The following is a 26,593-nucleotide window of genomic DNA, read 5'->3' on the forward strand; positions in this document are numbered from 1 at the left end:
AGATGTTGAATAGTATGGGTCCAAGGACAGAGCCTTGGGGGACCCCACTGGTCACAGGACACCATGATGAGCGACTTCCATCAATTACTACCCTCTGGGTCCGACCATGGAGCCAATTTTCCAGCCAGTGGATCGTGGTGGACCCAAGGCGACAACTGGCCAGCTTCACCAAGAAGTGATCATGGGACACCAGATCGAAGGCATTTTTGAAGTCAAGTTATATGATATCAATCTCTTCTCCCTTGTCCAGGTGATAGGTCACCTGGTCATAGAAGGAAATGAGATTGGTCAAGTAAGACCTACCCGCAACAAACCCGTGCTGGTTATCCCTTAAGATGTTGGCGTCAGCCAGTCCATTAAGGATGGCCTCTTTAATAAACTTTTCTAAGATCTTCCCCGGGATGGAAGTCAGGCTAATGGGCCTATAGTTAGCCGGATCCACTTTCCTCCCTAGCTTCTACTCCTACTGCTCTCCACACCTTCACTAGATCAGTGTGATCCCAGTCTGGGAAAGCCATGGGAACCAGCAGCGGTTCTAATCTTCACAGTCCCCAAGAGGAGTCAAGCCACAAGGAAGGATTCCTTGTACCTTCTCCAGACCAGGTCTCTGGAAAAGCAAGGAGTAGTAGGGCCAACCACCCAACCCATTCGGTCTGGGACAATTGGAGGGAGCATTGTCCTATTGGCAAAAGAGCTTCTCTTGCAAGGAAGATCATTTAAGTATTGACCTAGTTTTTCCTGGATGAGACATATTTCCCAAAGGAAAAATTAAAAGTTTGTATGTTCATAGTTTCTCCCGAGAGAGCGGAACAATTCTACATAGAAATAAAGCACCTGTACATGGTCTATGTAATCCAGATATGTCAAAATAAAATACTGCAACACAGTCTCATGGGTTTGGGCTTAAGTGAATAGCAGATTTTCCTAATGAGATATACGACATCAAGAGCTTGCTTCATCTCAGACCATTACTACATGGCATAAGTCCAACATCTCATCGTCTTCTGAACCTTTACACAAAAGTATATTTAACTTGGAAATGCATTAAGATGTCTCAAACAAGGCAGGCAAAGATATCACCTTCTCTCTTTTTCTTTGCGTATTAAGTTTTGATAATCAACATCACCAATCTTAAAATTATTACAACTTGCTGCATACAAAAACATCTTTCTTTTTTTAAAAGTTTGTTAGTGTGTCACTCCATGAAGGTTTTCCTTTTCTTTTAAATGTTCTCAATCTAAATGATATGGGCATAAAAGTGTACAACTAGACACACTGTGTCTCTATTGCTGTGGCACCTCTCATTAGACCCAAGACACTCCTCAGAATACACCAGTTCTTGGTTTTCACTTGTTTTTTGATTATGGAAATTAATAAAACAATTCTTCAATTACAAAGAACTCCAAAAGACCACAACCATTTTTGACACTATGAATTCCTATTTGAAATCTATGAAGTTATGTATACGTGCTTGTTTCTATACACAATAGGGCTGCGCAGAACACCTGTGTTTCATTTCAGTTTCGGCATTTTGGAGAAATAGTGTTTCGAATCATTGTCCCATTTTGTTTCAGCCGAAACAGTTTCGGAGCCGTTTTGGAATTTCGATGGTATTTCGGTTTTTCAGCCATAGGCTATAATGGGGAAATATAAAACTGCCCCATAACTTCATCATTTTTTGTCTGATTCAGATTAAACATGCAGAGATGCTAGCTCCCTCTGAGGCCATGAAGCCTGCTAAGTTTCAAGGCGATAGGTGCAGGGGTTTCTGGGAAACTGCACCTCAAACTCTTCAAAGCAAAACTAGTATCACTTGCCAGCAGCATGCTGTCATCCCGCATGCAGATCCAGGGGCCTGCTCCCCCTAGGAGGAGTCTGGCACAGCCTCGCAGCCCTCCTGGGGGGTGTGGGCCCCTAGATCTGCATGCGGGATAACAGCAGGCTACCACTGCCAGCTGGTGCCAGCGCCAGCACTGGGTTCTTCCCAGCACTCAGCACAGGATGCACTGGGCAGACTCGAGTGCTGGTGCTGGCCCCAGCTGGCAGCAACAGCATGCTGCCATCCGCACGGTCCACAGCCGGTGAGCGAGGAGCTTTAAAAACAAAAAATAAATTAAAAAAAAAGCCCTGCACTTACTGGCTCTGGCAGTGGTGACTGGGGCCTGAGGGCTTGTGGCAGAGCCCCTGCCCCGCGCAGCACGGGGCAGCGGGGGATCACCACCCCTCCCCCACCTCACATCTACACCATCACCATCACACGGGTGCAATGCGGCACAGCAGGGCACTGCACGCTGCACTACTGTTCATTTTACTTGCATAACATTAATATACAATTTAATATAAATATCAGTCTTATTTACCTCTTCAATTGCTTTTTGTCTTTTGTCTTCCATCTCTTTATCTAGTCTAAATAAAGAAAATTAAAAAGCAGCAAGTTACAAATACTGTTATTATATTTGAGGTTCTGGAAATTAGAAGTTCATTAAGTGTACACCATTTAATAATCTTAAACTAAAACTAAGTATCAAATTTTACCAAATAAATCCATGCTAGGAATAATTCTTATTATGTGCAGTTCCTCTGTAACTATCTACTTTAAAAAAACCCAAAAAACTAAGTTCCACAATAGACAATTTTAATAGCAACACTTGAAAAAAAATAGTCTTCATAATAGATCTCTTCTTCCATCTAAATCCTGGAATAAAATAGAGCTTTGCTTATAAAAATATTCTACTTCTAAAATTACTATAATGTTAAATATATCCTTATTTTAAACACGACAAAGAGATTTACTATGAAGAATAATACCAGGTAGAGGGGGGAAAAAACCGCAGTGGAAAGCACATAAAGAAACATGTATGTCAATGTAGTTATTTCTGACAGTTTCTACCTGTCCTCAGTGTATAAATCCCTCTTCAAACAGTATGCACGTTATCCATCTTATCCCAGCCAATATACAAGAATCCCAAATTTCCAGTATGAATTGTCTCGTGCATTCCTTTTATATAATCTTATACAAAATAGTAATTCCAAAAAAATCTTATGTTAAATTATATTATAGTTTTCTGCCAGTTCAATTTTCTAACCATTATTCAAATCATTTATTTAACTGCACCTTTCAGTTTTCCCTCCCTGTCAACAAAGTATATATTAAAACTCTCCTTTCAGTAATTAATAACAGTATAATTCACAACCAGAAGAAACACATACTGACAATTAGTTGTATAACCTCTTGTACAGAAAAGTATTTCAAGTGTTTGTATATGGTTATTATATGTGAATAGCTTCAGATCATGTTTTTATATTTAGAAACCATTTGGGACAAATACCTGAATAACTGATGGAGCTATAAATTAGTTCAAAACACTATATAGAAGCCCTTTGTTGCATTACTGAACCTGGTTATTTATAAGTATGTTCATCCTCTGTTATCTCCCTTTCTCCAGTCATTTTTCTGACTAGTTTTGCAATACCTCCAGAAAATTGCCACATATAACTAAAAATGCAGATAGAACCAGTGACATGACATTGTAGTGAAAGCATCAGCAGTGACATAACTAGGGACCTACTCAAATCACAATTTCATGGATACTGTAGATATTGCGAAATCCACAGGAAAAATAAAATAAAATAAAAACTTACTAAAAATAAAATGCTAGCTCCCCAGTGTGAGCCGGCAGTCTTCCTGGCCATGCACACTGGCACTAAGGGGGCTGGCAGCACTATGGCAAGCAAGCAAGAGCCACTCCCACCCCTCACTGCTGACTGGCTGAGAGGGCTACCTGTTATGCAGCCCTGCCCCTCTCCACCCATCAGTAGCAAGAGGCAGAGCCATATGACAGTGAACGCCCTCTACCAATCAATCAGCAGCAGTGGGGAACTCCACTAGGGTCCCTCAAGCAGAGGCACAGGGAGCCCCACCACAATAAGCCCGTAAAAATGGGAGCCAGCCCCGTAACCTGCCCGTGAAATTGGCTGGCTGCCATCTTGACTTGGGTAGATCCCTAGACATAACTCTTATGATACCACTATGGTTGCTGCTGCATATGAAAACTGTGAAAGCTTGGACAGTCTCTTGCGTAAAAATGCAGGACAGCAGCTAAGACCAGACTGTGTTGTGGTAACAAAACTGCCACAAGAAATATCAAACTCTGCTAATGGCCTGCAACCCATTAGGCACTGAAACAGTGGAGTGCTTGCAGTACCCAATACCAGACCCATGCCATAAAATAATAAAAGTGGTTAAAGTTGTTGGCAGAGTCCTGATGCACTCATCACGTGTGTGTACCTAAAAAAGCCCTACACCTGTGGAGGTGTAGGAGAGTTGGTCAGCCCTGTAAAGGCAGGAAAAACAAACTAGAGGAAATTCCCCACGTACCAGTGACTGAAAGGTGTGCTTCTGCCCAAAATCTGTAATCCAGCCTCTTTACAAGATTGTTCCATGGAGCTTGGCATGACAAATAATGGAGAAGCAAGATTTTATATCCATAACAGAGACTTAAAAAAACAAACTAAAAATCTAAATAACTGCAGGGAAAAAAGCAATGTTATATGCACTATCATTTAATAGAAAATGTTCACTCTTTATAGAGATACATTAAAAATGTACATGTGTAAGCACAACTTTCAGGTATTCAAATATGACTTCAGTTCACTAGGTAAAACAACAAGCAACATACCTAGCATGACTTAAATACATTGCTTGACGTCGAACATCTTCAGAGTCAATTTCCACAGGATTTATTAGAGCCAGCTGATCAATAGACCACCTAAATTTTCCTGGGGTCTAAGAAAAGAAGGAAGAGCATAGTGTTTACTATTCCAAGCAAAAGGAAACAAAACCCACAGATCTTTAAAAGGAACGGCACTTTCATTACCTCACTAAGATGGCAGCAATTGTTTCAATCAGTGAAAGCTAGATATTTAAACAACAAAAAAGGAGAAAGTGACTACTTACATTTTAATAATTTTATTTTTAATAACCAGTACCAATACCATAGGAAGTGAAACAACAAAGTCTATCTACTATTTTGCATTAACTGATGCTTTCCATTATCGAAGCTCTTAACAAATATGTCTCAGAGAACTACTATGAGAATACCACTATGCCCCTTTCACAGATGAGTAATGGAGATGGAAGTGGTAAATGATGTATCTAAGGGTCAGATCCGGTTCAGAAATTAGGTCCCTAAATTCAAAACTGAGATCCAGAAATACCTGTTCAGCTGCCATCTAGCCCTGTAGGAGCCTGAAGTCATTGGTGCCTAGAAAATTTTAAAGTCAAGAAGTATGTCACCTAGAGCTACATCTCCACATGTGGCACAAGATGATTCCTGTCTGAACAACTAGGGCCAAAATCATACCAAAGACCAGCTAAAATTCAAAACCTAGAAAGTCCCCTACCTAAGTCCCCTGATAGACATGAACTGTGTCTTCAGAGCACACCTAACATGCATCCGTATACAAGGCTTCATTCATACAAAAATGCAGTTATGGCTGCTTTCTTTTTAAAAAGGGAAAGAAGGTGCTAGTGGTGTCCATCTTATGTGATAGCCCAGTAGCTACAGACCTCACCAGAGACCCAGATTCAAACCTACATCAACTACCTCCCTATGGAGTTATTCAGGTAACCACTGGACTCTGCATGTTCTGTGGTAGAGACACTTCCCATCCTCCGTGTTGAAACTAGGCCACTGTATAGAAGAGAGTTCAAGCCTTAAACAAGGCCAGATAAAGCATGGAGTAGGGGGCATTATGACTATTGAGTTTAAACTTACACCCAGCCTACTTGAATCAAAATGTTGGAACAAGTGTTACTGCAGACAGCATTTCTCTAAAGAAAACCTAGCTAACCAGTATTGTTCATCTTTAACTCAACAATACTATTAGAATAGTGTCATGTACAACTAGCTGGGTTTTCTTAAAATCACTAAAACTGCAGTAACATCAAGACTTTCAAAACAGTTACACAGCACTACAAACAAACCAACCATAGTAATACTGTAAGTTTCCACAGAAGGAACTATGTTTAAATTCTTGTAAAAATATTTCAAGTTGTATTACAAATCATGTGTACTTTACGAAGTGTGAAAAATGTGTATGTGGAAGTATTGCTATTTCTTCCATATTCATGTACTAAGGATTAAATCTTACCGATGAGGCTTTCGTTGATTTAAAGACAGAAGGACTGGAAACCACGTGTTCCTGCAGACTATGGTAATCACTTGGACTTTCAAAAGGGTTCAGAACAGCAACCCGTCCTGGAGTTTCCGGTGTTATATGCATTTTAGCTTCTTTTCTATCACCCATAACACAGTACAATACCTAGAAGGAAAATAAGAAGTTATAATTTTAGATCATTCAGTACCCCATGGTTTTGCAGTAAGAAACGATCGTTTCGAGAAACATTAGCAATTCAAAATCTAGTCAGACTGAAGAGAGTACAAGAAGTTTAAATTTGGTCAGTTTTCTGATCGGTTTCAGATAAATCAGAGAAAGAGAATTAGGCCCCTGCTACATGAGACATATGTTATGCAACTAACTGGTTAATTGTGCAATAAGTGTAGACCAGCTACATGTGCAAGGTAGTTATCATGCAATTAACTGGTTAACTGCTCAATAAATTTAGGCCAGCTACAAGTACACTGTAATTATCACAGGATAATGACTCTATACCTGGTTTCTATACCTGGTTTTAATTTGAAGGTGAACCTCAGTGAATCCATCATTCAGATGCCATTTTCATTGACCCAGTACAGACCCCAAAAAAGGTTTACTAGATAAGATAGCTAAATATGCCCCAGGATATTTTGAAGAGCATCTCAACAGACATGTGGGGATTGCATCACTGGATCAATGCCAGAAAAGCAGCCATGCGTTCAGCCACTAACTAAACTCCAACTGGAAGGGCAACATGTACACGGCTATCACATGACTTTTCTGTTCCAGGACAATTACCTGCACAATTGGTCCCAGGACATACAAGATGCCTGTTCATACCCTAAGCGTGATCCTATTCCACCCAGTTTGAATTCCTGGCCAATCATCCAAACCCATACATCTTGCTTTGTAACTGCACTGATCTTAACCTTAAGACTCCATCACAAAAAAGTAGCAACAAGGAGGTGGAGAAGGATCCAATACGGTTTTAAGTTTTCCTGGGGCTTTCACAGTGGAAGAGAACCACGCCTAGGGACTGTTGAAACAGACGGAACAGCATCTGGCCTCAAGTGTCTGAAGAAACCTCTTTACTGAAAGGCTGTATATGGAAAGCATAACGGTATACAGGTACCACTCAAAACCATGCTTCTCCCAGAGAAGACAGAACCTTTTCTTGGATAAAACCTGCATCCTCCACCCCCCTCCCACCCACAAAAATGAGTTCAGGGAAAATGGGATGTGCATTATATGCAATAAATACTGATCCTCAAGACAAGTCAGTCCAGAGGCTGCTGCGACCATTGGGGTACCTCAGACCCTGTAACAACCCTCCTCCGCTCCACGCTGTGTTTGACTAGCTTTGTGCACTCTTGTCAGTTGAAGCCCCGCCCAGCCCTTGATACCGATTCCCCCAGGTCTGGAAATTTTGTGGGGGAAAGCAGTGGCTGCATTAACTAGAGTCCCAAGCCAGATGACACAGCCCTAGCATCGACTGGAGCCAGCACACAGGATTAGAGAGCAGCTTTAGCCCCGTTACCACAGACAGGGGTTGAATCCAATGAGTGCCCTTTAACCCACCACACCAGATTGGGCAGATGAGAAATATCTGGACTGGGCACATGGCCCCAGCACTGCCTTAGTTGTATGCTTATCCCGGAAAGTAAGAACTTTTTCTTCTCCCTTCAAGCTGGCCAAGAAAGTCAAGTGACACATGATGCACAGGGCCTGTGGCAGGCTAAAAAAAAGCCACACTATTGCCACTGAAACTTTATTTTTAGGAAATTAAGTGAAATATGCAACCAAACCTGGAGGGGCAGTGGGGGAGGAAAGGAGGGGGAGGGAGGGAGAAGGGACGAGGGACCCCGAGGCTCTTTCCTTCCTCCAGCTTTGCATCCGCAGAGCCCCTCGATGCGCCACTTCTGGCCTGTTCTGCGCATGCGCGGTCGTAGGGTCAGCACCTCTCAGAACCCCGATTCTCTCCTAATCCCGGCCCGCTCTGTGCATGCGCAAAGACAATATCCCCCCCCCCCCCCAAGGAAATAATCAGCCTAGGGGGGATGGGGGCTCTAGCCCGCACTAGCCCAGGAAGGCCTGTGTAGAGGGAGAGGGAAAAAAAAGATGACCCAAAAATTGAGCGATACCTGCCTCCGCCCGCGGATCCCTGTGAAACCGCCTCTGCCTGACCCCAGGCAGCTCTTTAACTGGCCCGGCCCCCACGCTCCGCCGCTACCCAATCATCGAGCGCCGCCTCACCTGCCTGACCAATCGCGTGGCAACCGCTCTCAAACAGCCCAATCGGCGCAGGGCTCGCTTCACAAATTCGAACGAGTAACCCTCCTCACGGAGGAGTAGGTGGGGTGTATTTGAAACATCATAGCGGGCCGGGCAGGGACGGAAATAGCTCCTGAGGTGTAACTGCATGCGCCGGCGAGAGGTGGGATTTTTGGGGGGGGAGAGTTGTTTTGTTTTGGGGTTTTTTTAGTTTTGTTGTTTTATATAAAAATAAATTATATTTTATCTTTTCCTCCTAACAAGGAAATATAATATATTTTCATAGAAAATATAATATATATTATATGAATAAATATATACAATTGAATGTATGTTTTATGTATTTCCCTGTTAAGAGGGGCTTCCGCTTCCGGGTTTGTGCTTCCGGGTGGCGGGTTAGGCGCACGCTGTCTGTCACCATGGCGAGTAACGCGGCCAACTTGAACGCTGTGCGGGAGACCATGGACGGTGAGTTGGGCGCGGGCGCTCGCTGCGGCGCCCGTTGGATCCACTCGTATTTGGCGTCCGAAGCGTCCGGAGCTGGACCGGCCTCAGCAGGGGTTTGCGGCAGCAGGAGGAGCAGCTCTGTTCCTTCCCCCGAGGAAACGAGCGCCGCCCTGGTTTCCCCCCCGCGCTCTCCCTCCCCGCGCGGTGGGCCTGCAGACTTTCCTCCCGTGCTTGATTTGTGCGAAAGAAATACGAGCACGGGTCAAGACGAGAACAGCCCCGCCGTTAGATGCCCAGGAGCAGTTTAGTGTTCAGCGACAGATTTCCAAAACACTGATGGGGGTAGGAGGGAAGGGCAGAGGCCAGTAACGAGTTCTCCAAGGGGCCCCTTGGCCCCCGTGTGATCCCATGGAGTGAGCCCGCAGCACTGCCCAGAGGCTGACGTGGATGAAACAAGCCTATTGGACACCCACGGTGGTGTCCTAGGCCTTGAGTCCTGGAGCAAGGGTTAGCCACTGCTAACGCAAGAGGGGTATTAGGTAGGTACCAGCTAATTACAAAGCGGGAATGGAAGTGAAGGTCAGAGGGTCATAGCTAGGGATCCTGGTTTTCTCTGATTTAAAAAGTATAAAATCTAATTTTCAGATTAAAGCAGTAACTCAAAATCCACATGTTCCTGTGGTTAAAATGAAAAGCCACTAATATATAGATATGTATCTGTAGCTTGACCAAATCCACTAGATATTAGTGGCGCTTCATTTTAATTGTGGAAAAATGTGGATTTTGGGTTACTTTTGTCTTAAACTGAAAATTGAGAATTTTTTTAATCGGAGAAAACCAGGATCTCTGTTCACAACAAATGCACCAAGAGGGGGCTGTGAGCACAGGACACTGGACAGTGCCCACTGGCCCTTGAACAAGGTGGATGAGAGGCAGGAGGATGACCTTGCAATCACTGGGGGTCCTCTGGGCCAGAACCTTCTTCCTGGTCAGGCAGATGGATGCCGGGTAAGATGGAAGTATGTAATTGACCCAGTAACTGACAGGTCTTATGAAGTGCTGTGACTCCATCACCAGGAGGCAGGAATGAGCCCACTATATCTGGACTTTTTTCTTCAGGGTCCAAATGGTGAGGGACTTGTGGCTAGGGGCATTTGCCTTTTCTGCTTTCCCTTCTGTAAACCCAAGTGCAGTGGTGCAAAGTCTGCCATGGGCTTGCCTCATTTGGGGTGGTCTGGGGGAATGGAGGGGGGGAAAGTGCTTAGATTTGCACTTTTGACTTCCTAGGGCCTGGGGAAGTATAATGAGGGGCCACAGTGGAGTAGGGAGTGCAGATTCAGCTGGTTGTTGGATAGCTTTGGTTGAACGAGCAGTGCAAAAGAGCTCAGTGATGAAAATGCCAACACAAGGGGAGACATGTCAGAGGTAATAGAGTTTGGGAGAAAGAGGTTGATGCAATGAGGAGTTAATGGAGGACTGACCAAACTGGTGTCATGGAACATTTTGTATCCACATCTAATATCACAGTGAACTGGTTCAAAAGGTACCTGGAAAATCAAGCACCACTTTTGACCTGTTCCAGGCAGCCTTATACTGTTATAACAGGCCTGTACACCTGTCTGTCTCAGATTCAAACTACATTTACACTAATCTGAGTATTCCTGGAGTCCAGACCCTGAATTTTTCTGTTCATTGTTCTGTTAAACAATGTAAATAAGCTCTTTCCACTATGTAATCAAGGTAGTGATTTTCTGTAGCTTGATCAAATCAAGTATGCTGGGTGAGCTTGAGATATTGTCTCTTTATAACTATTTTGTTTTTCAGAATCGGGTCCTATTTTGTTTTTTGCAGCACAACTTTATTGTGCCCATTTCAGTTAGTTACAAGTCGGTTTTTTTCTTTTATTTTTGTGACCAGGCACAAATGGGGCAGAATGAGGTTCACCCTTCAGTACCCAGTCTTTGTCTAGAGAATTCTTCTAATCTCTCTCTAGACATAGTGAAATAGTGGGATAATTAGATACAATAATAATGGAACCTGAAGGTACTTTAAAAAAATTGAGTAAAAATAGATGTTAGTGTTGCTCTGATGTTGTTTTTTTTTTCCTGTCAGCAGTAAGAGTTACAGGAAAATGGCTGAAGAATTTTTAGGTTCATCAACTGTGTCCATTAGTAATTTTCACATATGGAAACTGGATAGGCCTATTGAAAAGACCTTTGTAAACAATAGTTTAGGGAAGAGCTCACAATGGTGGTATAAAATATGAGAGAGAGATTGCTAAATATTCTTTCCTTCAAACTTGTTAATTAGTTTAAGAGTTAAATTTCTTGTTTGAGGGGAATAAGAAGCAACACTTCACATTTACTTGAATGAATGGGTGGCAACAGAGGGTTTCAAACACTAGTTGGGAACATAGGTCTAGAAGGGTTGATCATGTTCCATGCCCTAATATCAAAATTGATGATGTCATACAGTCACTTTCATAAACTGCCTAAGCTCCATTTTAAACCTAGTAAGAACTTCATACCCATTACTGCTGTTGGAAGGCTGTTCCAGAGCTATTTAGTTTTCATGGTTGGAGATTTTCCTCTAAATTTCCAACCTAACATTTTATTATACTTCCAGTTTCTATTCATTGGTTCTTGATTCAATGGTTATCTGATTCAACTTCTATTTTAATGTTTTACTGTTCTCAAGAAACCAAAGACACTTACTGAGTAAGAACAAATCATAAATTGAAGTACCACTTTCCTGAGCTGGGTTCCAGCGGCACTGTCAACGTGGTTCTGGAAGTCAGAGATTACCACCACTCAGCCCTTGCCTGCTCCCTGCACACATCTTTGTCTGCTAGGGAATTCTGGGTTACCATTGGCAACTGAGGTTCATGGCAGAGAGAAAATGGAGGGCAGTGCAGGGAAGGTGAGCAACAGCAGAATTCACCTTCTGGGTTCCCGAGCTGTAACAAGCCATTGCCCTTCTGCCAGAGGTGGATTGTCTGGGCAGCCAGAAGCCTTGAATTGGACACCCTTGTATTAGGATATTGCATAAAAGGTGGACACTGCCTCCTCTGGCTCTGCTTTTTAATTTAAGTAGCTGTCTGCTGTGCTTTCTGAATTAAGTGCTATCACATGTATAGGATCCAGGCCCCTCAGAGGACTTGCACACAGGAATACCCAAGTTTGTGAATCTTGACATGCTTAAATTGGAGATAATCACCAGGCTATCCAGTTTTGCCATGTTTGTGACAGTTCTGAGCATTCCTGCAAGGATAACTCTAGGTCTTGGAGAACTTTGCTGGCAAAACTTATGACACCTGTAGAATTTCATTCGTGTAAGTGGCTCTTGTGTGCCCCTGACATATTGTTTTGGGTAACATTGTGAAAGTGCCTAAGTCTGTTTGTCTTTATTTTTTTTAAGTTACCTAGGCAGTGAAGACCTTAGTTCTGTTGACTTTCAAAGAAACAGGCTACAATAGGCCCAGATGTTTAAGGTATTTAGGTACCAAGAGGAATTTTCAAACGTGCCTATCATCCTAACTCCCAGTAATTTCAGTCATGAACACTAGAGTGGTTTTAAAATAAGGTTCCTGAATTATTTATCAGCTTTTCAGAATTTATCCTTTGCCTTGCTTCAGTTCTTTAAGTGAAAGATGAGGTGAATAGTACTGGATTTGCTCAAATCCAAGACAAGGTTTTTTGGGTTTTTTTTCTGATTTTAGCATTGGGGTGGTGGGGAGCTGTTGTTAGCAGGCAGCTGCTGTGGCTCTGACCCAGAGTCAGTGTCAGAGCTGCTACGTCTACCCGCCCCTTCCCCATCATTGCCAGTTACCTTCCATTTCCATCCCCACTCTAGCCTGGGGCATGGAGCACATGGTTGAGACTGGTGTAGCAGCTCTGTGTTTACAGCAGTGAATCTCAGCCTTTTTAGCCTCAAGCCACCCCTCCATAATCTTTGAGAATTGTGTTACCCCAGCAGAGTCACTGAACTATGCATGCCTTGATGTTAAAAAGATTAAGAACCACTGGTCTCCCTGGTGCCAGGTAAGAGCAGAGGGCAGGACCTTACTCTGCCTTGCTGTTTCCACTGTCTGCTCCTTTCCCATTCCTGATTTGTCCCTAAGGGGACAAGGGCATTCCCAACTGCTGAGGCTGCTCCTTCAGGGTCTTTCATATTGATAACTGGGGCAGCTGGCACAGGAACTACCAGGGGGTGGAGGGAAGAGCAGGGGAGGGCAACTGCAACAGTAGTCTCCAGAGGAGACCCAGGTGCCTGTCTAGCTGGGAGCAGGCAAGGGACCCCTGGCTAGAGGAAGAAAGCTTTTACTTCGTCATATGGGCTGGATGGTACAGCACTCTTAATGTATAAAAACAAACTCACGATTTTTTTTTTAATAATTGTAGTTTTATTCGAGATTTCAAGAATATTAAACACTGGCTTGGATATGGAAACCTTGTCTATTTGTGTACGGCTTTGTGAACAAGGGATAAACCCAGAGGCCTTATCCTCTGTTATTAAAGAATTACGTAAAGCTACAGAAGCTCTGAAGGTAAGCCATCTTTAAAAACAAACTCCATATGTTTTTCATTAAAAAAAAAAAAGTTACAAGTAATTAGAAGTTCATGTAAAAATTGTGTACATTCTCATAAAAATTAAAAATCCAAGGAAACAAATTTTGTTGGCTGTACTTAAGCAGCTGTACCTAGTAAGGATTTTTGTCAGTAGGATAAGAATTACCGTTTACTGGGTCAGACCATAGATCTTTCTTGCCCAGTATCCTATGTCACACAGAGGCAGAGAGTAGATGCTGAAAGGGAGAGTGAAGTGGGTATGGCCAGGGTTTTCTCCACTGTTTTCTCTCACTTGCAACCTCCAGTATTTAGGGTTTAGGTCAGGAACTTCTGATTCAGAGGCTGTATCCCCAACTCCACTGCTAATAGGTACTGATGATAATGAATAGCTAATAGCTACTCTTCCAAGAGTTTGTCCAATCCCTTTCTGAATCTCTAAACTGTCACCATCCACAATATCTGGTGGCAACAAGTTCCACACTTTAATTGCATGCAAAGTAAAAAAGAGTTTCCTTTTGTTGATTTTTAACTTACTACCTGCTAGTTTCATTTATGACCCCTAGTTCTTGCATTGTGTGAGAGAGTGAATAATAAATCCCTATTTACTTTCTCTTCACCATTTAGTATTGTAAGCTAATTATGTCTTCCCCCCAAGTGTCTCTCTTCAAAATGAATAGGCACAGCCCCTTTAGTCTCTCCTCATATGGAAGGCTCTCCTTAGCACTAATCATCCTTGTCCTTGTCTGTATCTTCTCTAGTTCTTCTATTTCATTTTTGAGGTGTGGGAACCAGAACTGAGCACTATATTCAAGGTGTGGATGCTCCATGGATTTATAAAGTGACATGTTGATACTTTCTGTTTTGTATACAATTCCTGTCTTAATGTCAAACAAAATGTTGGGTATTATTTTGATGGCTGCTGAGCACTGAGCTGATGTTTTTAGTGAACTGTCCACAGTGACTCCCAGATCTCTTTTCTGTGTAGGAACGGCTAATGTTGAGCCCATTGTAGTATATAGTCTGGGTTATTTCTGTCCATGTGCATCATTTTACATTTATCTACTTTGAATTTCATCTGCCATTTAGTTACCTATTCACTCAGTAGTGCCAGATCCTTCTGTAGTTCCTCACAAGCTGCTTTGGTCTTTACCACTTAGAATAATTTTGTGTCATGTGTAAATTTGGCGACCTCACTACTTCAGCTCTATATCTGGGTTAGTTACTCTTAATTGAGGAAGAACTTACTTCTTAAGTAATATTATACAAAGTTCATTTAAAAATCTAAGAAAAGGCTATAATCTTTATAATGTTCTTTTACACTGTCTATGCTCCTTTTTCATATGAAACTATCCTAAAACCAAAGTATATTTTAGATCAGAACTGTTCAACCTCTAAGCAGCTCAGGACCACACTAGTGTGAGCCAACTCATTGGTGGCATCCCCACCACCAGTGCACTGTGTGTGGGTGGCCCTCACCCCAGCTCCCTTGCTGCACCACACTGCAGCTCCCACAGCACCGTAGGCTGCGCCACACCACCCCCGGGACAGGAAAAAAAAACAAAAGCTGAGTGGGGCAAGGGGAACCTGGAGCCCATGGCTAAAGTTGTAGGACTAGCTGTGGCCGAATAGGCCCAGGGACTGCCAGTTGGACAACCCTCCTTTATATGGTCAGCAAAAACATTATTTTAAAGAGACTATACAGTGAATATTCTAAATAGTTTAACTACCCTATTTGAGCTTCAGAGCCATTTTGTAAGAGCAGAAAATATTATGTGATTGAATCCACTGTACATGTAGGTTATTTATTTGGAAGGACAATTTCAATACAAAACCCAAATATAATCTTGGCAAAATGTTTGCTTTGCACCTTCATGTGGTCAGAGATTTTCCTTTTGGTCTTTTTTTAAACTGTATCATGAATCCACTGTCCCAAATTTGTGTAAATGAAACTTTGGACTTTGGTATTAAACTGTAACAAAGCAGAAAAGCATACTTTCTATGTATTTCATCAAATGTGGAAGAGAGCAGGTGTGCATAAATTGTACACAAACTGTTCTGTTCTTTCTTTATAAATGACAAGAGGGTGTGATCTTGTCGTTCTGAGCCATAAGTACTGTATGTACTCAAATCCAAGATGAAGGTGTTTTTTTGCCAATCACCAATGGTGGGGAGGGGAAAGCAAGGAAAGATGGTAGTGCAGCCTCTGACTTGAGGCCAAGCTGGAGCTGTGTTGCAGTGAAGAGGAGGTATGCATGGGGGAGACTGCACAGCTTTCTCCTGTTCTCCCAGTTGTTTAGAATTCAGCTCTGGCTCCGACCCTTACGGGCCTGACCCGCCTAGACCTAGAGCTGCCACTGCTGCTTCTCCCTGGCCAGGCAAGGACCATTGCTGCTGCTGACAGCCCCACAGCCAGAGGTAAGGAATTGGGGATGTTATGTGCCCAAGGCACAAAAGGATTGCTAAAGCATAATCAACCCGTAGTGAACATGGAATACACCTCGCATCATTCAGTTGAACTAAAATCTAACTTTATTAACATACTAAGTGTATTAATAGTTTCTACATAGAGAGAAAAACACTTAGTTGAATTGTCTCACCTAATCCCAGGTGTTACTTGACTTCACTGAAAAGGTGGCCAATCAGTTCCTGAACGTAGAGGTGGTCGTATATTAGGGCTGTGCAAAATTTCAGCAGCCATTTCATTTCAGAGGTGTTCTGGCTCACGAAAACACCGAATCCAAAATGAAACTGAAGGCTCCGAAACATCTTTGAAACTAAATGAAACCTTCTGAAACGTGTCGGAAATGTTTTGGAGGCGCCCCCTGGAAATTGTCTGGCACAGCCCCGCAGCCCTCCTTTTAAAGTGCCAGGAGGCTGGGGTGGGGGATGGAGCTGAGCAAGGCAGCCACGAGGGCTTCTCCTGTGGCTCCCCCCACCAGGGCAGAGGCAGGCACAGCCAGAGGAGCCTCGGGAGAACCTGCAGCTGTCTGGCTTTGCCTACCTCTCCCCGGCCAATCCAAATATCTGAAACAGCATTGAAATTCCAAAACAGATTCGTCCGAATTGAAGTGGAACAGTGATCCAAAACACCAAAACAAATCACTGTCCTCCGAAACGGCCAAAACCGAAACGAAATATAGCCTTTTCACACAGCTCTTTCATCTATAGGTAATGTCTGTTTTTTCAGTCCAGATGTTGAATGGCGAGACGCACACAACTTCCATGTTCCCCCCTTTTATGCTTTTTCTTTAACTTCATTCCTCTGACTCTTCTTTTCCAGGTACCGTGGGTTGGTTTCCCTGTGATCATCATACTGTTCATGTTTTTATCTTGTCAGCATATTTCTTTGTTTCAACATCACATGCACACATCTTAATTTGGGCATTCCCCAGACTTCTGATTTGGTCTGTCCATCAACTCCAGAAACTCCAAGGGCTCTACAGTTGGGCACTGTCCAGTTGGTCCCCCCTTATCACCTTTCATTTAACATATCCAATCATATTGTCCCTCTGATTCAGTTGAGTGTCAGTTAATTTGAACTCATAAAAGGGCCTACATTTCACATGCGTGTGTTAGTGACACTGGAACATAAGCTGTCTGTGAAAGCGAGCTCAAGGATAGCTGATGTGTAGACGCAAGCAAAATGAAAAAAAAATGTTCAAATAATAATGCAGCTATACAAAAACTTAAGCAGTGGTTAAATAAGGCTGAATATAAAAGAAAAGTTTGAATAAAACTATAATTCACCTCTTAAGCAGGTGCAAGTAAAGCTAAATGTGATAAGCTACCCTAATGGGGAGGGGTGCAAACAGTGGGGGGGCAGGTGGAAGGGGGTCAAGCATGGGGATTGCAAGGGGTGGAGGAAGGGAGGCAGTGGGGATAGTCCTGGATAGGCATGGGAACTGGTACAGACGAGGGTGCAGGGGGCAAAGGTCAGGCAATGGGGGCTTGAGTGGCAAGGGAGGGCAAACAGCAGGGGATCAGAGAGCAAATGGCACATGGGGCAAGCACGGCACAGGCAAGGGAAGCAAGGAGCAGGGGTCTGGCCCTTTGCCCTCCTACCGCTACTTCGGGTGGTTGAATTTAAGACTACCCTCCAATAATTAGATTCTGTGCATGGAAGATTATAACACGTATAATTTTCCGTGTATAGACTGACTACTGAGGGTAGGTGGGGGTTTCACCTTAAATATATGGTAGCTTTGGATTCAGGTAAATATGGTATCATGTAACCTAATGTTACCTTTATGTTTAGCCTAACATGCACAAGTAATAAGTTGAAAATACAGCTCATTGAGAGAGCTTCTCACCTGACCTCACTATGTTAAAATTTGTCAAGTGATTACTAAGTTAATAGGGAATATTGAAAATCAAAAACATTTTGAAAACAAAAGTAATTTATTAAAGAATCATTTGGCAGCATATTAAAATTATATAGCAAAAGATTTATGAGCATCTTTAAGCTATCCAAGCACTCCTGACCAAGTAAAAGTAGTTGCAAAAAATGACTATATTTGGTACAGCTAATCTTTATCCCTTGGTACCTATTTTAGTGGTTTCATTATAATAAATAGTGCTTCTCTTTCTAGGCTGCTGAAAATATGACAAGTTGACTTCATGTGTGAATATCTGCTGATGAGAGAAATGTCAAGCTCTAGAGTTAGCAGAGGATTTGAAGACTGGCTGCTGTTCAGAAACACTAATTCTTTTCTGTATCTGAAGGTTTTGGAACATTCCTGTAATCTTTTTTAAAAGGAAAAGAATGAGATACGAAAATGTAAACATCACGAGGAGTTTAGAAATGGCTATTGATGGGATTATCTCATGGTTCCTCATTACTTACCACTTTCCTTTTTTCTTTTTACTAGTAGTGTTTGGAAGTAATACAACTTACACATGTTCCTTATAAATCGGAGGCTTCATTTTCTAAACAGTCTGTCAAGTAGTGTACGATCACTGAACGCAGCAGAAAATGTATAGAAACTTCATCTATGTTAATATATTATGTATGACTTGTTAACTTTTCTATTACAAATGCTAATGTTGAATGACTTGTGCATTACAGTTTAGATGGTTTATTTTGCACTGGTCTGAAATTTTAAAATATGACTTCATGTGTGCTTTTTAATTAATAAACTAATTTAAACATATTCCCAAGTTTCCTGTTAACTATACAACAGTGAAAAATTATTTTCACTTCACTTTCAAAATGAAATTTAACGTATGGAAAGCCAATTATTTGGCATATCACTAATTCATTTTGTCAACTGCATCATTTCTTATTTAAAAATTGTGAATGAGCTGAATTCAGTCACAAAACAGCTATGGAATATATAGATTTATACTGAGTATTGTATTGATTTCATTGCTGCTTTATTTAATTAGATTTATAATTCCAACCTTGGCAAACCTTTAAAATGTAAATAGTGTTACCTTCATCCTAGTTAGTCTAAGTATACCAGAGTTGCATTTGAAGAAGGCCAAATACCATCTTTAAACATGGTAAGAATATTGTGCTATACATTTGGAACTATGTACTCCCTTCAAAGTAGAACATTTACTGTTATCACACTGGTTTTACCCTTTATCCTTCTCTTTTTTTTTCTTTTCTTGTATGTTTGTGTCACCAGTTCTTCTGTCATCAATTCCCGCACCTTTCTCATTTTATCTGTTAAACCGACCAACTGTGAAACAGTTAGTCCTTATGAAGAAGAATTTAGAGTATTCCCATTGAAATGAGTAGGATGCAGTAGATTATTCTATGGTTTATTGTTTCAAATTGTCTACAGAGTCAGGAAGATAGCCTTCCAAAAGTACAGCAATGCAGTGTTATTTTTGCAATCTGGAGGCATGGCGAGGGGAGGAAACTTGATTTCTTGAAAATATGAAAGCTTATATGCTGTACAATCAAAATAAATCATTTAGGTTACATGCATTAAGCAGGCTTTTTTTTGTTTTTTCAACTGCTGCATAAAAACATGGAAAACAGGAAAATATGTTTGTTTGAATAGTAATTTGCATAATTTAATGTTTGCTTCCAGTTGCCTGGGTTACATAAACCTTTTGTTTTTTATGTTTTAAATGTATGGAATAAACTATTATAATATAAGACTTGGGGAATTTAACTTTGCTTATGTGTGTTCATTATCCTGGAATATTAGTAGTATCAGAGTTAGTTGACATAACAACATCTTTATTTGAATGAGACCTTTGTAATTTAGTTAAGTTCTGACTTGAATATTTTCCCCTAAAAATAGAAATTGTAACTGAAAATATTATTTTCTTTTCTTAAAGAACTTTGAAGTTCCTAAGGTATGTATATTACAAAAGTATGCTTTCAAAATATTACTATAAGAAAATGTCCTTAGTATGTTATTAAACGCTAATGAAAAATGTCAAAATGCTAGTCATGAAAATACAGATAAGAATTCAGGGGGAAAAACACAGTAAATTAACAGTTGTCTGCCTTCCTAACTGTGTAATGTTAAATCAATTTACAGAAGTATGTAAAATATAAATAAATAACAAAGTTGAAGAACTTGCCTATAATGTTGACATGCCACTTCCTGCCATTTTTCCACTCAGTTTCATAGCCATAGAAGCTGGGGTGGCCAGCTTCCCTGAGGACCACCTCATTTTTCTGTCATAGGAAAAAGTGATCAGAGATCATGGCCATCTTTTCTATGAACAACACCATTTCCTCTTGCAAAAGCTGTAGCAAAACATAAGTCACTAAAGTGAGATTAGTCTGTGGCTCCTTTCTCTTTGGTTAAAAGTACAAAACGACTACTGGTATCTTTCTTTCAGAGCTGCCGAGATACTCAATGCATGGTGTTTTGTGAAAATAATATGAATTATACAGTCACACATTTTCCTTTCTCTCTCACTCACACTCCATGCACACACCCATGTACAAAGTAGAAATAAGACATAGAGCAGTTTGCTGAGAGCAACAGGAGGAAGAGGAGCCAGGTACCAGATCATGCTCCTGGGAGATAAGTGATCCAAGGTTGTCTGTGTTTGGCTTGCTGAGTGTTGGTTTGGGCTGTGTATTTGAGCGTGTCCTTTGAGCAAAATTTGTTTTTTAATTATTTTTCTGGATTTGATTTTTACACATTTGCCTTTCATTCTTTTTGTATATAAACATTTAATGGAAAGACACGGATGTTTCTGTTTCAAACAGCCCTACCAAACTTCTTATAACAGGATGATGTCTAATGAGCTACTCAAGATGTAGGCATTGACATGTGTAAATTTAACAGGTGAACATAGTTCCTGCAAAAGTTAAATTTGAGAATGGTGCTACCCTATGGCTACACTGTGCAAGCTTTTCACCAAAAAAATAGAACCAGTTCTGATGGAACTGTTAATGTGTGTACAAGATGGGTGCTATCCAGTGGTGTGGTCAATTATTATTCTGCTTCCTATCAGCCTAGGAATTAAATAACCTCACAGTCCCTCATATAATATCCACCTCATCTTTATATACCTCCAGGTTTACCTATAACATAACAGAAGTTTAATTACTTTGAAGCAATAAATAACAGATTTTAATCATTGTACCCTTGGCATTCTTTTCATAAAACATTTATAAATGCAGTGCAAGAATCATCTTAATTGATAGGAACAATACACATTATTTTCTTCTACAAGTAAAAATACATCATTGTCTGAATCGCTATCATTTATGTGTTCAAAAACCCAATTTGAATGATGTATGGTGCTCAGTGACAATATATTTATACCTTTTCATTTCCAAAGCACTATGTAGATTCTAATAGCTATATCTACAGCCTAGCACAGGTACCAGGTATTCAGACTAGCAGTCTGGTGCCCGGACAACTTACCGGGCATCCTTGAAAGCAGGCGGCAGTGGCATGGGGCCAGAGCTCAGTAGCAGAGCTGTTGTGGGGTCAAGGGGGGAGCGGGGGGGTGGCACGGGCACACGTGGCTGTCCGGGCAGCGAGACAGACAGCTGCAGAGCAGAGGGCACCTTTCCCGCACATCCCAGGGAGGCTGCAGCCGGGAGGACGAGCCCAGACTGGGGCTCCTGCACGTGGCAGCAACTCGCCCTGCCCCACTCTGCTCTGTACCCAGCTGAGCTGCTGGGGTGGGGGGAGCGTCTGGGCTGGGACAGAAGGCCGCTGCTGGCTCTTGTCACTTGATTCCCAGGATGAGCTGCCACTGCGGCATAAGGAAACGGCGGCAGCAGCAGGCAGAAGTTTCCTTTCCCTGCCTGCTCTGCCATACCTGATTCCTTGCCTGCACCATGCTTCCCCACCTCTCCCCTTCCCCAGCCACCTGCTAGGGAGCTCCCTGCCACCTGATTTACCTGCTGGCACATGCCCCTGTGTCCTCCGGGCAGGCTTGAGAGGTGAGGGGGGGGAGGGGGAGATTCACATCCCAAAACCCCCTGCTCGTTCTCAGGAGGAATAAAAACAAATAGCCACAGCAGCACTGGAAGTTCTTTGCATCATCAGCCTGGCTGGTACTGTCTGCTCACTACTGTTCCCAAGAAGCAGGGCATGTGGGAGGGAGGCAACTACACTTTTCCCCCCTGATCAGCTGGTAAAAATCTTTGTAAAAATACTGTCCAGTGTTTGGATTGTGTTTGCTTCTGTTTCTTTGTGGGGGATTGAGGATTCAACTTGTTACTACTTGTTAAAGATGTGTTACTAACAAGTTATTAATGCAATAAAAGTAAATCTTCTTGAAGATTATTCTAAAAAATGCCCATATTTTGTAGCTTTGATTAGCTTCCACTCTGGCTGATATCTTTTCCACATTTGATCTGTCGACTTGCATTATGCTTTTTTCATTCATTGAGAAGTAAGTAGAAGTGAAAGTGTTTATTTTACTCAAGTGTTTGGTATTATTTCATTCTTGCTTTTATATTGTTTTTATTTTGGATTTTAAACCACATTTCCAGACCCATTTCATTGTCACTTCCTGCAACTTCATTGGTGTCAAAGGTCACCTGACATCACTTCCTGATGTGATACCGCTTCCTGTGAGGTCTTTGAATATGGCTCACTGGCCCACTGGGTGATAAAAAGTTCATGATCCGGACCCACATTCAAAAAGGTTGGACACCCCTGCACTAGGGTTTGGGAACCTTTTGCCCCCACAGGCTGGAGCTTGCAACATAGCTCCCTGTGACCAGCCACAGGCTAATCTCTCCTCACTGCCTTTCCTTTGCCCCCTTACCCTCCAAGATCAAGCTGTCTGGTTATCCTTACTGCGCACACTTGGCCCTTCTACAGTTAGGTGAGAGCAGCAGGAAGGGCTGCAGAGGCGAGTGCTGAAGAGGGGACAGGTTGCACAGGGCAGGTTTGTGCTGCCCAATCCCCCATGCCACCCATAGCTAGGTTGGTCATTCTGAGCCAGATTTGGCCCATGGACTATAGGTTGCTGTATTATGCTGAAGTCACTACACATGCTTATAATATGGTACCCCTTCCAAAACATACTTTGTAGCATCCGTTTGCATTTATTCCCCTGTGCAATGGAACCACCACAAATATTCATCCAGGGTTAAAGCTGGAGCTGTTTTATTTTGTTGATATAGCTCCTGGCTTGCATATATGAAACTTAAAATGTAAGAGAGCTCCTGCATGTTCTAGGTGGACAGCTCTCTCTCCCTCTTTGAATTTACCAGGTGTACATCTTTCTCTACCTTCAAACACAAGAGTTTGAATGGCTCTTTTTATATTTGCGATCCAAATCACCTTTCAGTATATTAAACCCTCACAAGTCTGTGCTCTTACACTCTCCACAGCTAGTTTGAACCAACTAGGGCTGAGCAGCCAGTTGAAGGTGTTCATAACCTTCTAGGATCAGTCCCTTGAGGAAGAGAATGAATTAGAGTCTTAGCAACTAAATATTCTCTCATTTATTTTTATTAGATGTTAAAGAATTCCTTTAACATCCCAAAACTGAAATGTTATGTACATGCCTAACTTTATGCAGTGAATAGAGATCAACAGTAAGTCTACAGGATGGGGCGCTCAGGCAGTACTTCCATGCATCCATTTAGCAAGAATTTTACTATAGGGGTAAAGGTAAACATAGCAATTGCAGCAGTATCAAATGATATTGATACAAGCTGCTAGAATGTGGGCATGTCTACATGTGCCACTAATTCACAGCAATAAACTCTTGCACATATCACACTGGAGTTTATTGCTTCTGGGCACACATTTTGAACGTGCGCCCAGGACCACAGCAGGTTGATCTGGGTCAGAGCAGTCCTGGCTAAAAGGGACTTGGGGGATGGGGACCAGTCTGCCAGCCTGGAGCTGTTCTTACCTGGCTCAACATGCTGCAGAGGCGCTGGCTGGGACGTGAGGGTGCTCCAATGTGCGTATTACTATGCACAAAAAAACTTCACAGTAGGATAGTACTTGTATTTCCAAGTACTAACCTGCTGCAAAATTTATTATTTTCCTGTGGCCTAGTAGAGCTGCACAGGTAGATATAGCCTACGTTTAAATAATGAACTTCTAAATGAAGTTTAAATAACAAACTTCTAAATGAACTTCTAAATGTACATAGGCACATACGTACTTATTACAATTTTATTTTAAACAATATATATAATATAATAATATAATATATATATTGTTTAATATATAAACAATTCATAATGAAATCTGGGTCCAAAGGTAACATTTTCATGTTTCACTTTTTTAAAAATTGGAAAAAAATTAAACTAAAAAAAGAAAAATCGGGAGCTATTCAAGCTCTTAGCCTTTTGTTTTTATTTTTATTGTTGACCTTTTATAAATGCAAGTGTGTGTCTTGGATATAAATCTTGGAAAAATAAGCAGCATCCCTAATTTGTTGATAAAGTGTGAGCTAAATGTAGTGATGCTACATTTTTTCAGATACATCCACTGAGTATCTTCTTTAGTATCAAATATATCACAAGTGTCCAAAGTGTTTTAGCATTTAGTGCTAATAATTCAAATTGATAGGAAACCTTCATTTTGTTACAAGAGGAAATAATTCATGGCAAAATAAATGCCTATTCAGGTGCTGGGATAAAGGTATTGGCTACTGGGACATCTGAAAGATAGATACAGGCTTCTTTCTGGTCAGGAGGCTGTAAATCCCATCCCAACCATAAAGTAAGCTGTTGATGCATTAAGTCCCAAGTACCAGGCCTTGCAGAAGATGGAGATTCTGTGTTTCTGAGAAACATTAAAATATCAGGTTCCTGGGAGAGAAACATAAGTGCTGGAGCTCCTAATGCCAGAAAGTTTTTTAGTTTTAGTTTGGTTTGGGTGGTGTTATTTATTTATTTCTGTTTTGCTTTGTTGTTCATAGGGAGACTGGAGGGAGTTCAGAGAAGTGAAACAAAATTATCAGACATGCCTGGGAGTTAACTTACAATGAAAGATTAAAGAATTAAATTCATGGTCCCATTTTGGCCCTGTCTGCAGCAACTGTAGTACAAGGGTAGTAAATTGACACACACTGTTCTTGGCTTAAGAGCATTATGTGGAAGGAGTGTAACAAGGCAATCAAGTTAAAAAAGAACATAAGCTGTCAAGTACAAGAGAAATCCATGAAAGGGGAACCATACAGAATCATCATTTTAATGGTTTATATATAAACTCCAGGAGCCACAGGAAAGTTCCACAAGAGGACTTAGGCACTACACCTTGCCTATAAGTGACTGCATCTAATGTAGGTCCCCAAATTTCTGCTCAACTGCTACCTAATCTTTGAGGTGCCAAATATCCAGAAACATTGACTTATCAATCAGTAGAGTTCTCTAGGTGCTGAAATATCTGCTTTTGAGTGAGCCCAAACTATAAAAGGTACAGTTTCCTAAAGCTTAAAGCAATTAGTATAATTTACTGGAAGCACATATGTAAATTAAGAAAAGTTCACAAAAACAGGCAATTGGTCAAGGACATTTTACTGGATGACCAAACTGATAAAAGGCCATGAAACGTTAACACACAAAAAGTTTAGCTCAAAAAAAAAAAAAGATAAATCATGGTTAAAAGGAGATGTGAGAGTGATGATAAAAACTCTGTACAAAGACTAGATATAAGGGAAAGATAAAGGCAACAAATATAGGTTACAAGTTACATGCATGTGACTATAAAGGATGCCAAAGTTTTCAAGAAAGTATCAGCATCCAACAGGCCACTATTTAAGACAATGAGAAAACATATATATATATATATATATATATATATATATATATATATATAAAATAAGGGGCAAAATGAATACATAGGTCCATGACCAATACAGTATAATGAGACAGTAAAGGCAAAAATGTCCAATAGCTATTTCTGTTCTATATATGGAAAAAACAAGAGCTTGTCTCCAAGGATGTATGCTATATGTTTTACATAGTATAGAAAGTTTACTGTAACAAGAAGGGTATGAGATAGCAACTACTAAAAATTAAACATTTTCACATCAGCAGGCCCAGATAATGTACAGCTAGAAGATTTAAATGAACTACCTGAGGAGTTACCTGAACCAGTAATGTTATTTTTTACCATATGTTGCAAAACTGAATATTTCAACTGATTGGAGGGCTAATAATGTAATTTCAAGGATTAAAAAGGGTGGAAGGGATGAACAAGGAAACTATAGTCCAAGTTGGTCTGAGGTCAATTCTGGATTAAAAACAGAACAATGAATGTGGAACTCTATCAATGAAGACTTAAAGGTTAAAACTGCAATTGATGCCAGTCAGCAATTTCACAACAAACCTGTTAAATTTTTTTGACAAAGTTATGGGGTCTAGTTATGAAAGGCAATTATGTCAATACAAATATTCGGATTTCTCCAGAGCATTTGACTTGGTACCATATGACATTTTGATTAAATACTTGTTTTATATGGATTTAACAGGGCACATTTCAATTGTGGTTGTTAGTCATAAGTACTATAGCTTTTGGAAATATAGATTATATCTATAGAATATAGATTAAATCTATATAGATCTATAGACTATAGATTATATCTATTATATAGATATAAATTTAACTTCTGAGTTAAATTTTCAGATGTCACAAACATCAGTAAGTTAGTAAACAAGAGAACAGATCAGTCTTCTGAATCACCTGGTTAAGTGGTCACAGTTCAAGTCATATATTTAATGAGGTTAAATGCAAGGT

At 41.1% G+C, this 26,593-nt stretch overlaps 2 protein-coding genes across 5 annotated transcripts in view; one reads left to right on the forward strand and one right to left on the reverse strand.

The window, feature by feature from the left end:
- Nucleotides 1-8,379, reverse strand: part of BORA (BORA aurora kinase A activator) — a 29,739-nt gene extending 21,360 nt beyond the window's left edge. For 2 of the 4 annotated variants that reach the window (XM_059721660.1, XM_019488569.2), the window contains exons 1-4: nucleotides 8,301-8,379; nucleotides 6,154-6,324; nucleotides 4,680-4,786; nucleotides 2,361-2,406 (exon numbers count right to left, since the gene is read on the reverse strand). In XM_059721660.1, the coding sequence (XP_059577643.1) occupies nucleotides 2,361-2,406; nucleotides 4,680-4,786; nucleotides 6,154-6,309 (309 nt within the window). In that variant the 5' untranslated portion in view covers nucleotides 6,310-6,324; nucleotides 8,301-8,379. The remainder of the gene's footprint in view (nucleotides 1-2,360; nucleotides 2,407-4,679; nucleotides 4,787-6,153; nucleotides 6,325-8,300) is intronic. The other 2 variants (XM_006278353.4, XM_014610477.3) reach the window with 2 other exon arrangements.
- Nucleotides 8,380-8,806: 427 nt separating this feature from the next.
- On the forward strand, nucleotides 8,807-19,570 carry MZT1 (mitotic spindle organizing protein 1). Its single transcript, XM_014610479.3, has 3 exons — nucleotides 8,807-8,898; nucleotides 13,278-13,423; nucleotides 18,035-19,570. The coding sequence occupies exons 1-3, from the start codon at nucleotides 8,850-8,852 to the stop codon at nucleotides 18,056-18,058; spliced, it is 219 nt and encodes a 72-aa protein (XP_014465965.1). The 5' UTR covers nucleotides 8,807-8,849; the 3' UTR covers nucleotides 18,059-19,570.
- Nucleotides 19,571-26,593: the final 7,023 nt, after the last annotated feature.

The sequence above is a fragment of the Alligator mississippiensis genome, chromosome 1 (genome assembly GCF_030867095.1).
Source record: "Alligator mississippiensis isolate rAllMis1 chromosome 1, rAllMis1, whole genome shotgun sequence".
Lineage (NCBI taxonomy): Eukaryota > Metazoa > Chordata > Crocodylia > Alligatoridae > Alligator > Alligator mississippiensis.

What these genes read in the sequence shown, in the direction of transcription:
- MZT1 (XM_014610479.3), top strand. Translation starts at nt 8,850, where the DNA reads ATGGCGAGTAACGCGGCCAACTTGAACGCTGTGCGGGAGACCATGGAC. An exon ending in TGTGCGGGAGACCATGGACG is followed by an intron (nt 8,899 to 13,277) that starts GTGAGTTGGGCG and finishes TAATAATTGTAG; the next exon opens with TTTTATTCGAGATTTCAAGA. An exon ending in AAGCTACAGAAGCTCTGAAG is followed by an intron (nt 13,424 to 18,034) that starts GTAAGCCATCTT and finishes TTCTCTTTCTAG; the next exon opens with GCTGCTGAAAATATGACAAG.